The 17,613-nt window shown below is 41.7% G+C and overlaps 1 protein-coding gene across 1 annotated transcript in view; it reads left to right on the top strand.

Annotated features, from left to right (window-relative positions):
- The window catches only part of CNTNAP5 (contactin associated protein family member 5), an 883,495-nt gene that overhangs the window by 164,938 nt on the left and 700,944 nt on the right, over positions 1–17,613 (top strand). Inside the window, exon 2 of the mRNA XM_059704743.1 lies at positions 14,552–14,656. Within this exon, the coding sequence (XP_059560726.1) occupies positions 14,552–14,656 (105 nt within the window). The remainder of the gene's footprint in view (positions 1–14,551; positions 14,657–17,613) is intronic.

Below are 17,613 nucleotides of genomic sequence, written 5' to 3'. Positions count from 1 at the left end.
CCCCGGGGTAATAATTGCTTTCCAGTGTGTCTTTCCTCATGTTATTTGATCGCTAAAGATTTCCTCCAAAATGGGAGATATTTAGTGAAACAGTACAATGTATTTCCCTGCTATGTTTAATCTGCTGGTGAATAATTTGAAGGGTTGGGTATGGGAATAATGGGAATTGAATTCATCTGACCATGACGGATTTTCAAACTTTGAATACAACTGAAACTTTATTGATGCTTTTAAATTACAGCACCAAATACCTGGACATGTCCATATAACATTTATAGCATTTTATGTCTTCATAGCTACAGCCAACATTTGCTTAAGAATCACAATTACAATTCAGTCTGAGCAAGAAGAGCATTTTACAAGAGAAAGTAGAACATGCTGAAGCATTTTGCCTGGAACAAGCTTTTATTTTTAGCCTGTCCCCAAAAAATCATTATCTGGAGGCCTGAAATGTCTCAAAAATCATTACATTCGAGTGCGGCTAGGTCATTTCATAGAGTCCCGCAGGAGCACACTTGCTGTCGGACGGGGACGCTCTCTGGACCACACCAATGACAGGTGGAGTGGGTTGTGTGCTGGAACTCAGCCCTTCTCATTCTGGGGAGCAAAAAGTCTCTGTTGAACAGAGCTTTCACAAACGGCACACCACAGTGATCCAGTGAATTATACCCAGGGGTTTTATTTTCATTTTTTAGTTATATAAAAGGTGCTATTTCCAAAACTGAGATCTGGTAATCAGGATAATTAATAACATTGATAAATATTACTTGATAAATAATAATATTTATCTGCCTGCAATCAGCTTAGGTCTTCTTTCTAATGACTGTCCTTGGATAAATTGTGCATCAGTAGTAGCATACCAAAGAATGCCAGAAACAAAAGGGTAAGAGTGAGATTTGGCCCTGCACGCTCCCTCATTCCCTCCCTTCGAGTGAGAACAGTCTTTTTAGAAAAGAATAGAACACATAAGGCAGGGCCATCCATCACCAATTAGAGGGAGTCAGCTGGTGATGGGGACCACCCAGGTCAGTTTATGGGCCACCCCTGCCTCGCTCCCTTTCCAAAACATGAAAAGCCAGGCCCAGAGAGGCCTAGGGAAAAATGCAGGGGTTGGTCATTACGGCATCATTAAAAATTAAGGGGCTGAATGCATTTCACTTGACAACTTTAGGACTCAAATTTATGCACTCGCTAAACATCATTCCTTACTCAAAAGTCTTTGCAGAGGCCGTTGGATAATTACAATGTTGTAGTTACCATTAACTGAGCACTTTCTGTGTGCCAAGCACCATTCTCTCTGCTGGTGGTCCACAATAACCTCCATTTGTCACTGTCCCCTGTAGAGAGCAGCATCATCAACCCCATTTTCCAGGATGGACTGCAGCACAGAGAAGGGAATGGATTTGCCTAAATTTGCCAGGACAGCCAATAGAACAACTGAATGTCCAAGCAGAGTGGTGGCCCCGCAGCTGCCACCATTCACTCCACCTCACCCTGTTACACACTCTTTGGTCTTACACGGCCCGGTTGCCTCCATGTTTCCAGGTTTACCCCCAACGCCCTCAGAGCCTGGGTTTTGTTAACTGCGGAGTGAGGGGTGTTTGAGACTGGAACGAGTACTCTGGAGAGCAGAGGTGTTTTTCTCCTCAGGTCGTATACGTGTGGCATTGACAGCTGGGTTCTTCGTCCTCTCAGAATGTGCTTGCCATCATGACTGCCCTGCCTGCCTGAGATGCTTTTTCTAAGGATCAATAGAGAACGTATTTGGAAAAAAACACATTTATAACCATAGTGATTATCTCATCCAAATTGTCTTCAAGTGCTCACAGTCTTGATTCACTCCCTTCTGTGACTGGGCTGCCCAAACATTTCCCACTCAGAGAGCTGCCCAGTTCCTATCCAGATATTTAAATCCAGTTTAAGATCGCCCTCCATTTTTCTGAAGTTCTACTTAGATAATTATTCAGCAAGTAACCTGTGATCATCACTGCGAAAGGCCATGAAGACCGGAAGTCCGATGTGGTCCCAGCTCTCAGGGGTCTGAAGTGCAGTAATATCCTCAGAGCAAGGCCCATCCTGGTGCCGGGCCCTCCTAGTGGAGTGGAAAATAAGCAGACAGAGGCCTCCTCGCTTCCGGAGAGGTAAGGCGTGCCTCTGGACGCACCTGCATCCTGCGCAGTGAGTGGGACTGGATGGCGGCAGGAGGAAGATGATGCAGGGCACTCCCAGTGGAGCCAAATGTGGACGGGCAAAGAGGGGGTGCAGCACACCCACAAGGCTGCCAATAATTGGCAAGTCTGGGCACAGAAGGCGAAATAAGGAGTCAGAAGATAAAAATAACCAGAGGCCTAACCATGAAGAACTATATAGAACCACGGAACTAGAACTTTCCTCTGAAGGCAGGGAGAACTGCCCACCTCAGGTCCCCGTGTCGGTTTATTCCTGGAGATCGTACTTGCACTGGTGCTGGAAGCAGTACGCCTCTTTGGACGATTAAGAATGTATCACTTTGCAACACTGTATAACTTGCCATCTCATATGTATCCATGTACAGTTTTTACTCCCATGATAACACTCATTATATTTATCGAAAAGGAGGATAAGGAGGTAACTATAATTTTGTAATCACTTTCATGTGGGGAAGTCATCATCTCTGTTTTGCTTGTCTTTAATTTTTCAATTTAAAAAAATAATTTGAAGCTTCTTAGGTCTCTAGCATAACACAATAGAGAGTAATTGAAACCAGGCATTTGATATCCTCCATTCTTACCTCCCTTTCGGTTCACCTGGCAGTGATGGTTCTTATGTAATATAACTAAATCTCCTTCCCTTTTCTTCTTTCCAATTGCCATGTTTAGTTCAGGGCTTTATTTTATTTTATTTTATTTTATTTTATTTTTTTCACTTTAACTATTTTTGAAGGCCTTACATTAACTTTTATCCTCACTACCCATCCTTATCTTTTTCACATTTACACACACATGCAGGCCCCTTTCTCCACACTGAAATCAGAGGAAGCTTTCTAAAAGCATAACAAATTGGTGTAAATCTCTCCCCCAAAGCAGGGTTTCTCAACTTTTTAAGGTTATAATCTAAAAACACAAACATGGCAGGCCCTGTTTTAGTATGTCAAAATTCCTTAAGTAAATTAAATGTAAGGACTAGACAGAAATCCAAACAGCAACATCCCTTGCAATGTTATTTAAGAACTGTGGGTCCTATTTCCCTTAAAACTAGCCAGTCTGTGGACCAGATCACATGATGCCTGGAACATTGTGCTTAAGAACTATTTACTAAATACAAGAAAAAATGAGATAGAACTTAGAAAGTGTAATGTGTGTGGTCTTGGAGCTTATGTACTAGTAATACATAAGCAGAATAGCTCTTTGTACAGAATTATCGTATGACCCCTGAAAAGCTGATAAAGAAACAGTTTTCAAACCATTTTGATGGGCAAAGTCCAAAAGACTTAGTAGAAGATATAAGAAATGTCACTTTTCAAAGGCAATAGCTGGAACTGGAGGTGATGAGTTTGAATTTAAGAAAGAATGATAGAAAATAAAGAAAATTAACACGTATCAAGTTATGTGCCTATCATTGGGTTAATATTTTAAATGCATTGTCTTTTTATTCTCATAACAAGCCTATAACTAGTTATTATCCTTACTAGTGGCCCAGTTCATGAAATTTGTGAACTCGGGGCGAGGGGCAGGGAGGCGGCCCTCAGCCCGGCCTGCACCCTCTCACAGTTCTGGAGCCCTTGAGGGATGTCCATCTGACTGCCGGCTTAGGCCCGCTCCCCACAGGGAGCACATTGACCACCAGGGAAGCTCCTGCTTTGAGTGTCTGTTCCCTGGTGATCAGTGCATGTCATAGCGGCCCGTTGTTCTGCTGTTTGGTCGATTTGCATATTAGCCTTTTATTATATAAGATTAAACATAGAAAAGACTGTGATTAAGTAACTTTCAAAGGACATATAATTAATTAGCTGCAGAGTTGCCGTCTGAACTCACACTGGGCTTGAACCGGTGTGGACTCTTTTTACATATACCACAGTTTTCCTCTGGTCCAGACACACACACACACACACACACACACACACACACACACGCTTATGAACATGCACAACCAGAGTAGATTTTTAAAAAAATATATGTATATATTTTTATTGATTTCAGAGAGGAAGGGAAGGGAGAGAGAGATAGAAACATCAATGATAAGAGAGAATCATTGATTGGCTGCCTCCTGCACAACCCCGACTGGAGATTGAGCCTGCAACCCCAACATGTGCCTTTGACCAGAATCAAACTCGGGACCCTTCAGTCCACAGGCCTATCCTCTATCCACTGAGACAAACCAGCTAGGGTCAGATTAGAATTTTGAAGGGCTACTGCTTCTGTCTTTGGGATGACATTATTTTTTCACCTACAAAGACCAATAAAGGTTAGCATTTTTTCAAACCATCAGTACATGTTCATCTCATCTACTCATAAAAGGTCTTGCTATCGGCCAGTCCCAGCTCACAGCTATCTTTTAATCAGCCCCCTCCCCCCCCACCAAACTCCAGTGAGCAGATTAATGACACACAGAGATTTTAGTGTTTCCTTTAGGAACTCCATGCCTAGACCCATGAAAGAGGAAGAGGCTTTATGAATGTGTATGGATGGACTTTAGAGCATGGTTTTCCGAGTCACTGGGGTTTTCTGTGTAATTTAGTACCACTCAATGCAGGACCGTGATTACCTACTTCAAGTTTAGCTCCATTGTATTGAAAAAATGAATAGATACCACTGAGGAAGACACGGCTCCAAAGAAGTTCTCAACCAGAGGAGCATTAAGATGACACAGCACCATTTCACAACTCTTCACTTGTCTGCTTTCCTTAATCTTAATATTCCACTCATAATTATTTAACCATGTGCTTTTTAAAGTATAAAAAATCATCTCTACTTCTAACTTTTAAAACCTTTGTATCTTATTTCCTATTTTCCAAATCTTAACATTCTATTCATCCCATTATTTCATTTGTTTGGTTTTGCTTAAAAACCAAATAAATTTTGAAACTGTTTAGCACTGTGTTTTTTAATGGTGCTGTTGAATGAGGATAGAAAGAAGGGCACAAGGGTGTATAAAAGAAATGTTAAATTTAGGACAGTTTTAAAATAGGAAAAGTTTTATTTTTTAAACATTTGCTTTTTTTTCTTATCAGTTTCTTCTAAAACCCTCTGAAGTAACCTAGTCACCACTTTCAGCTTCTCATATTTCAGAAATTTCAAATTATTTTAATTTATTGAATTTTGTCTTTTCTACCATGAAAAGGGTCTTGTCTCCTAGCTAATCCAGTTAAGCTATGAAGGAAAATTCATGATCCTAATGGTTTAATAACTTTAACATATTTGTGTTTAGACTCTGGCTGAGTGGTGTTTGTGAGGGGCATGCTCCAAGCTCTGATTAAAGTTGATTCTGACAACAGGCCCCTTGCTTCTGACCTGTGCTTGGAGGACCTCTTTCTGACTGGCCAGCCTGCTATCCTACCAATGACACTTGGCCTTATGCTCAGCTTGCATGTGGTATATGCTAGGAAGTCCCTCTTTTTTATTTTGTCTTCATGATGCCACCTCTGGAAGCCTAATTTAAAACTGATATCCCTATTAAGTCTTGGTGAACAAAACATATTGAAATCAGGATTCTAAAAAGGATGGTTTAATGAGAGTAGAGCTCAGTGGTAAACTGAAGACAGAATATGATATTTGGAAAGCCTGAATTAAGATAAAGTAGTGAAGGTGGAAAAAAAAGTAAGTTTGAATCTGAGAGATAGTCCTAAACAACACAATGATAGGACTTATGTCTTTTATCCTTTAACTCTAAACAAATATTTATTAAACATATACATAGTCCCAGGTACTGGCAACAATGGCAAAATATATCCTTAATCAATGTGATGATTTATATTCCCCAAATCATTAATACATTGTATATCTCACATATGAGAAGTTTAAGTTTATCTCATTCATTAAATGAGATTGCCATTGATCAATTAGATTTCAGAAAAATAAATAAATATAAAAACCAATTAATTTGAATGCAATATCCCTAGCCTGAGAATTGTGTATATATATATATATATATATATATATATATATATATATATATATATACTAGAGGCCCATTGCAGGAAGATTCCTGCAAGAATAGGGCTTCCTGAGGCCAGAGCAAAGCAGAGAAGGGAGCGAAACCCACTGAGGTGGTCTTCGCTCTCTTCTCTGCTGCTTCACTCCCTCCCATTTCTGCTGCCTCGCTCCCTCCTGTCTCCTCCACTTTGCTCCCTCCCGTCTCCTCCACTTTGCTCCCTCCCATGTGCTCCGCCTCGCTCCCTCCTGTCTCTGCTGCCTCAGCTCCGCTCCTGTCTCCACTGCCTTGGCTTTGTTCCCTTCTCTGCTGCTTGTCTTCCTTCTATGCTGTCTTCAGTCTTCGCTCTGTTCCTGTGTACGCAAATTAACCACCAACTTTGTTGGGTTAATTTGCATATTACTCTGATTGGCTGGCGGGCATAGCGGAGGGATGCCAATTTGCATGTTTCTCTTTTATTAGTGTAGATATCACCAGAGGCAGGACGGGGATGGGGAGGAATAATTTGAGAGAAAAGCAATTTAGGAAAGTGTATTTGAGAACCGTTGACTTTGAGCTAACTGTGGCACATCTGTGTACGGTTGTTCTTGAAAATCCAAGAAAGGAAGGACTAAACTCAATGATAGATCAATGGGAGACTGACCCTGGCCTGTCTCTGATGCATCGCTGCCATAATTTTAGGGACTTGAAGCAGATTTTTCAGACAGACACTGTACCAATAGCTACAGGGACTTTGTTCAAAGCCCAGTCTAGAGTATGGAATGGAAACAGGGACTTGTGGGTTCCTCCTCCAAACAATACACATGATGGCCTCCCCCGTGGCAGTGATGGCTGGGGAACGGGAGGGGGTGATGTGCCACTGCTGGCACTGTACTTACTAGGTGCCATTATAATGTCTTCCTGGCAAGCCACTTAGAAGCGCAGGTCAGGTCCACCACCAAATCCTCCCTAAAACCTTACATAAGATTGTTTAAAAATCCTGGAAAAAACCTCAGAGCCTCTTGTTAATCCCCAGGCAGGACCACCTTGTCACAGGCACTGGGCTCTGAGGGAGGGTGTGTCCATTTCTGTCAGGTTTAAGGAATTAGCCAGAATTGCTGTTATTATTTTAAAACCTGACAGAGCTCCTGACACTCAGAAAGTGCGCAGTTAAAGTTTGTTGCTTGAACAAATGAGCAATAACCCCTGCCATGACGAATCTGAAATACAGATGAAGGGAGAAGGACCCCATGCCATAGTTTTTTTTACACACAATTGTTCATAAACATAAAGTGCTTCTTAAAGATATATGGGTTATCTTCAACCCACAGTAGATGCTAGGCTTCTTGAACTCAGCATCTGCATCTTTGAGTTTAATTCCATCTTCCACAGCAAAGAGCCACAGCCATGTGATCCAAAGCCTGGTACTGCCTTGAGTTGGAGATGATTTTGGGACAGAGGTTTAACCTCCTTTTCATGACTCATTGAGAGAGCCATATTTTTTAGTCTGCTCATTAGAATATAATTTATCTTGTAGGATTTCATGGTGCAAAATACGGAGAGGGTCAGATTCAAGAGTCACATTAAAGTGTTTGTTTTTTTAGTTTGTTAAGTGAAATTATAACTAACTTGAGAAAAAATAAATAAATGAGAATAAAAGCATGAGCGGTCACATCTAAGCACCATTGTCGGCACTACACAAAATGCATGCTTTATGTCTTTTTTTAAAAAGTAGGCTATTATGCGCAAATGCTAAGAGTAATTTTATCCCTCCTATAAATGCAAGTTAGTCTTTTAGGCTCCAAATCCCCATTGTATATAATAAAGAGGTAATATGCAAATCGCCTGTCACCCTCACACAAGATGGCCACCCCCATGTGGTCAAAGATGGCCGCCACAAGATGGCAGGCAGTGGAGGGAAGTTGGGGGGAAACAGGCCTACAGGGGAGGGTAGTTTAGGGTGACAGGGCCTGCAGGGGAGTGCAGGTGGGGGTGACCAGGCTGGCAGGGGAAGGGCAGTTGGGGGCGATTGGGCCAGCAAGGGAGCAGTTAGGTGTTGATCAGGCTGGCAGGGAATGGTTAGGAGGTGATCAGGCTGTCAGGCAGAAGTGGTTAGGGGCAATCAGGCAGGCAGGCAGGAGAGTGGTTGGGAGCCAGCAGTCCCAGATTGTGAGAGGGATGTCCGACTGCCTGTGGGGTAGGGCCTGAACTGGCAGTTGGACATCCCCCAAGGCCTCCCATATTATAGAGGGTGTAGGCTGGGCTGAGGGACACAAATTTTGTGTACTGGGCCTCTAGAATTCATATAATCTACTGTGGTAATGAAGAAAATGCATGTTTGATTTGATTATCCATATAAATATTAATAAGAAAATAATGTTACTTTTATCTTCTTACTTTTCTTTCTTCCTTCCTTTATTTTATTTTTTATTTGTTCAGGTGGTTGGGTTTTTGTTGGATCAGAGAGAGTTAAAAGAGGAGATAAGGAAAGCAAAAAAAAAAAATAGAGAAGAATTTCAAATTCTTTTGGAAACTATAGATTGTTCTTTTGTTATGCCCAAAATAAAACTATATCTTTCCTTTGGCAGAAAAAAAGTAATCAAACCATTAAAACAAATCTTGTGAAGAATAGCATGACTAATTGTTACCAGGCTTATGCACAGGTGGTAGGTAGCTCTGACCTTGTGGTCACCACCTGTGGCGAGGAAACCTGGATTTTGATCCAGTCTAGTCCACTAATCAACAGAGTAATCCTGGGCAGGCCTGCCATCTCCCTAAAACTTGGGATTCTCATTTGTAAAGTGAAGGGCTTAAATTCCACAGTGTTGGAGGCTCCTCCTGGTATTTTAAAAACTATTATTCACTAATGAACAGTTGATGTACAATATTATATTAGTTTCAGGTATAGGACACTGTAATTTCACATTTGGATACCTTACTCTGTGATCATCATGCTAAGCCTAGTATGACCTAGTGATATTCCCCTTAGTCTATAAACACAAGGCTAAGTCGTTTCCAAATAGGACTGGGCTTGTCCAACAGCAGATGAATGGAAATAGATGAGGTGCTTCCATCACACCTAAAGGCATGGATCTTTATCTGCCTGGGGGTGTGGTAAGGTAGGAGGTGGCCTTTATGTTATCAAGGACAGCAGTAAAGATGGGAGTAAATGCCCTGACCGGTTTGGCTCAGTGGATAAAGCGTCGGCCTGTGGACTGAAGGGTCCCAGGTTTGATTCCGGCCAAGGGCATGTACCTTGGTTGCAGACACATACCTAGTAGGAGGTGTGCAAGAGGCAGCTGATCGATGTTTCTCTCTCATCGATGTTTCTAACTCTCTATCCCTCTCTCTTCCTCCCTGTGAAAAATCAATAAAATATATTAAAAAAAGAGATGGGAGTAAAATCATTTGTTGAAAAAGTGGAGAATAATATATTGTATATGAATTGGGTTAGCATTCCTTAAATAGCCTTGTAATGTCATCTGATTTTTGCAATAAATCTTTTAGGATTTATTGAATGGACTTTTTAAGAGCATATTTTGAAAACATTCTTCTATGACACTGCATTCTGTATTCATGAAGTGTGAGACATTTTTGGAAAAATGGTCTTTGGGAAAATAATTATGGTCTGTCTCAGGTTATGTATTCAGTTGGAACCCTGAGTTTTAGTCCCTCAGTGTTTTTCTCCTAAACTTCAAACATCTCTCTCCCTAACCAAATTTCCTCACCCTTTCCTCCTCCCTCATGTAAATACACACACACTTTTAGAGGAATTGATTGATATATGAGTGTAGCCTAAAATTTAATGGCAACATGGAACTGACTATTTACAACCTGCAGGTGGAGCAGATGGGGCTTTGAGTCTCTCCTTCCCAGCCACATGTTTGGTGTGAAGTTGGCCCAGGCTCAGTAAGAATGCCAATCACAGAGTGGGGAGGAGGGCCCCATGCTAGGCTGCCAATCACAGATGGGGGAGAAATGCCCTAGGCAATGTTGTCCTCACTCCCTGTGTGTGTCTTCCCCCCTTTGTTTTCCCCCATTTCACGTTCTCCTTCTCATCTGGAGGGTTGTAAACCGTTAGTTCCAGAGAGCTATTGGTGACACTAATTCTTGGGCAGGGTTTGTGACATAGAAACAAGATCCCAGAAATAGATTTATTGAAATGGTTGCTTTCAATTGGAGCAGATGTTAAAGGTGATTCATATGCCACTTCCATTCCATTCTGTATTTTTTTCTTAAAGGGGTTTCCCATCTATTTTTATTCCATCTTAAAATGATCTATGGCTGCATCTGGCAGAGATGATCCCCTGCAAGACAGCAATGGAGATAACACTCAGTGCATTGAGTTCATTACCTGGAGCCACCGAGGCAACAGCAGAGCCCAGTCAGAAGGGTCATCTCCTAGGCCTGGCCCTCCTGAGACTTTCCACTACCCCACACTGTCCCAAATCATGAGTTAAAAACAGCAAAAACAAACAAACACAAAACTAATCATTGCTCTCATTTATGCTACATCAGTTTTCTTCTGCTTTAAGAATAACACAGGTGTCTAAAAAGAAAGTACACTTTTGGATTTAGAATGGTTATATGGACACCTTACTAACTCCCAGTGACTGGGCAATTTAATTTAATTTAATTTAATTAGAGGACTGGTCTATTCACAATGTAGGTGACGCCATGTTTGCTTCTGTGACATGGAGATGACAGAGGGAACTACCTATTGGCTGGGGGCATGGAGGTCTTTCTCTCTTCCGATTTGAAATCTTCCCCCTCTTATTGTCTAGAAATAAGAGAGCAAAACTTTGGCCATGGTCTCCAGCAGCCACTGCTCCACTGCACAGGGTCCGGAAGGCAGGAGTCCTGGGACGTCTGTGGGCCCTCCTGTGAGCACAGGTTGTTTCTATGGCTTCACTAACTTCCAAAGTAGAAACATTGGTACCACACACTTAGACGCAGGTAAGCACAGTTCAGAATAAGGAAGGGCAGTGGGCAATGGCAGCTGGTGTCCGGGCCAGCGGCTTCGGGCTTCTCTCTGCCCCTGGCAGTGGCTTGTGAAGGAGGGACCGCGCAGGGCTGGAAGAGAGAACAGATCTGGGTGGCTGGATAGGGAGTGCCCATTTCACTGGCTTGGGGTGATTTTGGTGAAATTCCTAAACTTTCCCATCAGTTTATTTACTTCTTTACATCGTTATCCTATATAATAAAAGGGTAATATGCAAATTGGCCCTAACAGCAGAACGACTGGGAATGACTGGTCATTATGACACACACTGACCACCAGGGGGCATCTCCTGCATTGAGTGTCTGCCCCCTGGTGGTCAGTGCACTCCCACAGGGGGACCTCTGCTCAGCCACAAGCCAGGCTGACAGCTGCCAGTACAGCGGTGGTGACCGGAGCCTCTCCCACCCCCTCAGCAGTGCTAAGGATGTCCGACTGCAGCTTAGGCCTGTTCCCCACTGGCAAGGGGACATCCCCTGAGGGCTCCTGGGCTGCCAGAGGGATGTCTGACTGCCAGCTTAGGCCCGATCCCCCAGGGAGCGGTCCTAAGCCAGCAGGTGGACATCTGCCAAGGGGCCCCAGACTGTGAGAAGGCAAAGGCCGGGCTGAGGGACACCCCTCCCCCGAGTGCACAAATTTTTGTGCACCAGGCCTCTAGTATTTCATAATAGTCTCTGAACTTCTTGAGCTATGACATTTAATTGTACTCAAATCTATTCCCAATTCCTAACCAAGGTCAAGCATAAAGTAGGATCTTATAAATACTTGTTGGACTGAATTACATTGAAATGATCAGGTCACTTCTAGTTCTACTTAGGGGAAAATAGGGTAAGGGACATGATACTAACAAATGCCACCAGTGACACATAAAAAGACCACAAGAACCTAATAAAAATGGTAGCACAGTTTTTTGCAAATGATATGGTTAATAAAGACAAAAATGCTATAATAAATATTGTCTTTTACCTGTGAGAGATCTTCAGTTTGCTTGTGAGACTGTTGTGCAGGGCTATGAGTTATTGGGAGGTGTGGGAGCAGTGTTATTTGAAAGCGGAGGATGACTGTGACTGGCATGTGGACAGGTGAGGCTCAGCGCCCGCTGTGCACTACCTGGGATCCTCCGTGGTGTCTGCTGCATGCGCCCGTGCACGTGTGCGTGGAACTGTCCTGTGGGGCTCGGTCCACTCCGGGTCCATTTCCGCACTCACCTGCTGTTCTCTGACGATAAAGCAGGCGTACACAAGTACAAGGTCAGCGTTATGTTTAAATTGTTTCCCAATGAATAGTGTAAACGGTTTGCACTTCCGAACAAGTGTCTTGGAGGTGGGTATGCACCTTCTCACCTGCATCTTTGCAGAGAGAAGTGGCCGGAGCTCATCTTTCTCTTCGGCATGACCCTGTCTGCTGAGGGGCCCTGGCTGTGGTTTCTGTTATTCCTCTTTGGTGAGGATCTGGCTCTGTTCTTGGTTGGTCCAATAACTCAAAATGTTTTTCAAACATTTGTGTTGGGGAAAACTCAAAATATGCTTTGCCAGTTGATTTTTAAACACATTTCACAAACAGAAAAAAATAACCGTTGTGTTTCTCATTAATGTTCCTGCGATTTGATGAAATGCTGCTCCCTCAGAATTTTCTGGATAAATAATCAGCCTCAAAATTCTATATACATTTTCTTTAAAAAATGTCAAAGTGACTTTTGATGAAAGCCATTAATGCCATGGAATTTACCTTTAAACTGAATAACAAAGTCGTAATTTGTTTTGACTGAAGTCTGTCTAGATTTCATGCAGTCATTTTGCAATGTCCTACAAGAGCAATAGTAAACAAAATGGAAAAAAATAAAACAGGAAAAGAGTGTACTGATATGTGAATGCCTTCTTTCCTTCCTTTCCTCCTTCCCTCACCATTCCATTCCTTAAATAAGACTTTATGAAAAGCCTAATATGTTCCAGATACTTTGTTAAGGTTCGCGAAGAGCATGCCACCTCTTGGAGGATACACACAGATGAATAAGATACTACACACCTTTTAGATGACCAACATGCCATGCGAAGAGCAGCATACTCTACACGAGACTGGGTGGTCAAGGCATGAGAGACAATCTGGGAGAACATATCTATGTTGTCGTTATTGAGAACACACCTCTGTCCCACTGTGTTCCACATTGTGGCTGCATCAAAGACACTTTAGAACTTGCTGCTTCTACAACACAGCCATGGGTAAATGGAAGAAAGTGCACCTCCAGGCACAGAGAGCATATTTAGGGAAGGCTGCACAGGTGACTACTGAAGTGAATATCACATTAAAGATTGTGCAAGATCAGGACTGTTCTCTATTACTTTGTGCAATTAAAACTAGGAACTCATTTTCCAAAGACTTTTACACAAAGCCAAATGAGAAATTCTCAATTATTCTGTCCTTCTAGATACAACTATTACAAGGGTCCCCTGGCCTGAATATGAGAGAGTAGTTCAACAATGCTTTCCCTTTTAAAACTCTTCCTTCTTACAGAATAAGCTCAACAGCTATAAGTTGAGGCTTTACTGAAACAGTTGACTCAGGAATGCATAGGTAATTGGGTTTTACAATTAGACAAATATGGGTGAGAATTCTGGCCACACTATTTTCTTGTGTTGTGATGAAGTATGGTAGCAATCATCTCAGGTAGAAACTGTAGTTTAACTTTAACCCTGCTGTTTGGCTTCTGTGCTTACTTGCTTTGTTTAACAATAGGAAAATTACTTTGATTTTCTGAACTTACGTATGCTACCCCATTGTTTGTGATCTCACTGGTTTTAGGAAGCACATTCTTCTGTACCTGGGAACCAGGACAGCACAATTATCCTAAATTGCCTCAGTGGCTCCAGATAACGTGTTTCTGTCAACTCAGTGGTCCCAAGACCCATGGCTCCAGGCAATGTGTTTCCGTTGATTCAGTGATCTGGAGACCCAAAGCTATAATTTAACTAACATGCTCAATTCTGCTTCTGTAACTGCTCTGTGCAAACCAGGTTCCTCATTCCAAACCCAAAGATGTAATCGATACCTTTGTGATTTTTGCCTATATAAATCTGATGTTGCGGCCATCTTATCACTAAGAGATTTGAGAGAGCGAAATGCCCCCTAGTAGTCCCAGATTTGTAATAAATGTGACTCCTTAATTCGACTTTTTGAGGCGCCTTTGTGTGATTCATGGAGTACATTACAACAGTGACCTTGGGCAAAATATCTTTAACATCTCTGGACTTTAGTTTCTCTAACTGTGAAGGAAACACATGTTTTTCAAGGTAGTTGTGAAGAGGAGATGAAATGGCACATGGAAATAAGCAGTGCTGGCCTCGTTCCGAGCAGGTGTTAATCAATGATGGTGGGTAATGCATGATTCCTTTCTTGATGGGCTATCTCTCCCTGATAGAATATGCCCTCTTTCTCCTATTGTTTCAGACAACTGTGATGACCCACTAGCGTCCCTGCTTTCTCCAATGGCCTTTTCCAGTTCCTCAGACCTCACTGGGACTCACAGCCCGGCTCAGCTCAACCGAAGAGTTGGTGAGTAGGGTGGTGACTGCTTCTACAACACAGCCGTGGGTAAATGGAAGAACGTGCACCTCCAGGCACAGAGAGCATGCATGAGAACAGTGCTCAGAAGGAGGATGGAAAGAGGGGTTTCAGTGGGATGAAATATGTCTCCTGGCATAAAATGAATATTCAAATTATTCTGATTCTTGTTCCCGCAACCCGCATTATTCCTCCTTGATTATCATGAGAGGCTTTTGAGAAAATATTTAAAAAAAAGAAACCCACCAAACAAAAAAACAAAAAACAAAAAAAAATTGCTTTATTTTTAGTGTTTCATATATGTCACACAAACTGCTACAAAAATATATTATTATAGCATTTTTATAATAAGTATGCATGAAATCTAAGATTTTCCTATGATAAGTTTAATTTTTACAATTGAATAAATGTTGTTAATGTTTAAAAATATAACATGCTATTGAGTAGAAGTAAGATAATACAAAAGAAAATATATAACCCTACCAGCTAGAGATACACACAATAAAAGTTGGGTGAGTATCTTTACAATGTCTGATAGAAATAAGAACAGATACCCCCTAACTAGCCTTTTACGTTAAATTTATTTTAAAAGTATGATAGTAGATATCTAAATGTACATATTTTAAATCAGATTTTGATGTTGGCTTTTATTTTTACATAAATATATAGTTTTACAATTAATTTTTAAATACTTAATATCTGATACTTGTATATCTGAGGAATGTTAGAAAGTCTTTTTCAAATTGAGAAACATAATTTTGTATGCAATTTCAATAGGTGCACGGATCAATTAGAGCTCATACTAATAATTCTTAGCTATATTTTCCCATTGATAAGTGAGACCAATCACATTAGTAAGTTTTTCAATGTTGAGTTTTGCAATCTGGAATAAATTTTAACTGGTTATTACATTAATAATATTGCTTTTTTAAAGTGTAGGATGACTTAACTTGTTAACATTTTAACTTATAATTTTAATATTATTAATTATAAAATTAATTTGCTCTTTTTGTTTCTATATTTGTTGTCTATTTTGTACCACGTTTCTTAGGTTCTATATTTAATGGGATCAATAATTCAGAAGTTAGCAAGTTCTGTGTCTTTGTTAAAAAATAAGCTTAAGATATTATTTTAAAGAAAAAATAAAGAATGGCCAATTATATATACAGTGGGAAAATATTAACAGTAATCTACTAACACCCTCTTTGCTGAATACTCTGTGCCAAAACCTTTAGAAGGCATTCACCTGTATGAAGGTATGTAGTTTTCACAAAGATAAAATAAGGTAAGCTTACCTTTTACCTTCAAGTAGAGTTCTTGAGACTTAGATAATTTTCATAAACTTAAAATCAGAGATAAGAAAGAGAAATGCTTGGATTCAAATCTTAGTCATCTAATGAAAAGGCTTTGCCCCTTCCAACCACATAGGTTAAAAAAGTAAAGGGTCCTTGAAACTACCAGGCAGAGGCCAAATGCTGGCTATGGCATTTACTTACAAGCTCTGTAAGTGTCTACTCATCACTCACCTGCTCCCAACCGTGGGCATCTATTGGTACATTGCACCAGTATTGCCTGCCTTGCAGCATTATGTATAGAATGAGACCAGACTTGCATGTGTAAAAAGATCTTTCTCATTGTAGGGTAGAGTTGCTCTGGAGTCAGGGAGCTCCACTTGTCATTTCAGGAAAACTACCAATCAGCACAGTTTTAAAAAATGTTTTATTTATTGATTGACGAGAGAGAGAGAGAGAGAGAGAGAGAGAGAGGAAGAGAGGGAGAGAGGGAGATTGACTTTTGGTCTACTTATTTATGCATTCATTGGTTGATTCTTGTCTGAACCCTTACTGGAAATCAAACTAACAACCTTGGCATACTGGATGACACTCTAACCAACTGAGCTACCTGGCCAGGGCCCAGGTGGGCAGATTTTAATGTGGTCTCCAACAGGGCATCCAGAGCGAGAATTTGTCTGGCAAATGTGTAGTGTTACAAAGTTATTACCACCTTGTAGCTCCTCTGCAGGTTCTGGGGAAGCTGTGAGTCTGATCACACGCCAGCTACTTTCATAATTAATAGATATTGAGGGCACAAATGTCTCTGATCCAACTTATTACAATGGCCTTAATCACAGGAGAATCGGGGTGCCCAAGCCCAGGTAGGCACAGTGATGCAGAGACCACTCTTCTTTCTCCCAAGTAGAGTTTAAATTAGGAAGACCATGCAAGAGACACAGTCATGGATCTGAAATCCATTGGCCTACAACTCACATCTAGCATAGCCCTCAGGGGTGGCAGCCTTCCTTCCATTCAGCAGGAGTTAAGCACAGACTTAAGGAGATACTCGATAGCTAGTTCTCATCCAAGCATCGGGCATTTGAGTCGCTTGGAAAGCTTTACTAGTAGCAGTGCCTGGTTCCATCTCTCAGCTATCTATCCTATATAATAAAAGGCTAATATGCAAATAGACCAAACAATGGAATGACCAGTTGCTATGACATGCACTCACCACCAGGGGGCAGATGCTCAATGCAGCAGTTGCCCCCTGGTGGTCAGTGTGCTCCCACAGGGGGAGCGCCGCTCAGCCAGAAACAGGGTTCATGGCCAGCGAGCACAGCAGTGGTGGCAGGAGCCTCTTTGGCCTCCGTGACAGCACTAAGGACCCTCGGGGGATGTCTGACTGCCAGCTTAGGCCTGCTCACGGGCCTAAGCTGGCAGTCAGACATCCCCCGAGGGGTCTCAGACAGCGAGAGGTCACAGGCCAGGCTGAGGGATTATCCCCCCCCCTCCCCAGTGCACGAATGTTGTGCACCGGGCCTCTAGTAATAATAAAAGCATAATATGCTAATTTTTTTATTGCTTAAAGTATTACAAAGAGTATTACATATGTCTCCTTTATTTCCCCCCGCCCTTGACAATCCCCTGGCCTTCCCTATCCCCCAGTGTCTTATG

This window comes from Myotis daubentonii, chromosome 7 (assembly GCF_963259705.1).
Source record: "Myotis daubentonii chromosome 7, mMyoDau2.1, whole genome shotgun sequence".
Taxonomy (NCBI): Eukaryota; Metazoa; Chordata; class Mammalia; order Chiroptera; family Vespertilionidae; genus Myotis; species Myotis daubentonii.
This window is presented reverse-complemented; position numbering and strand designations above follow the sequence as displayed.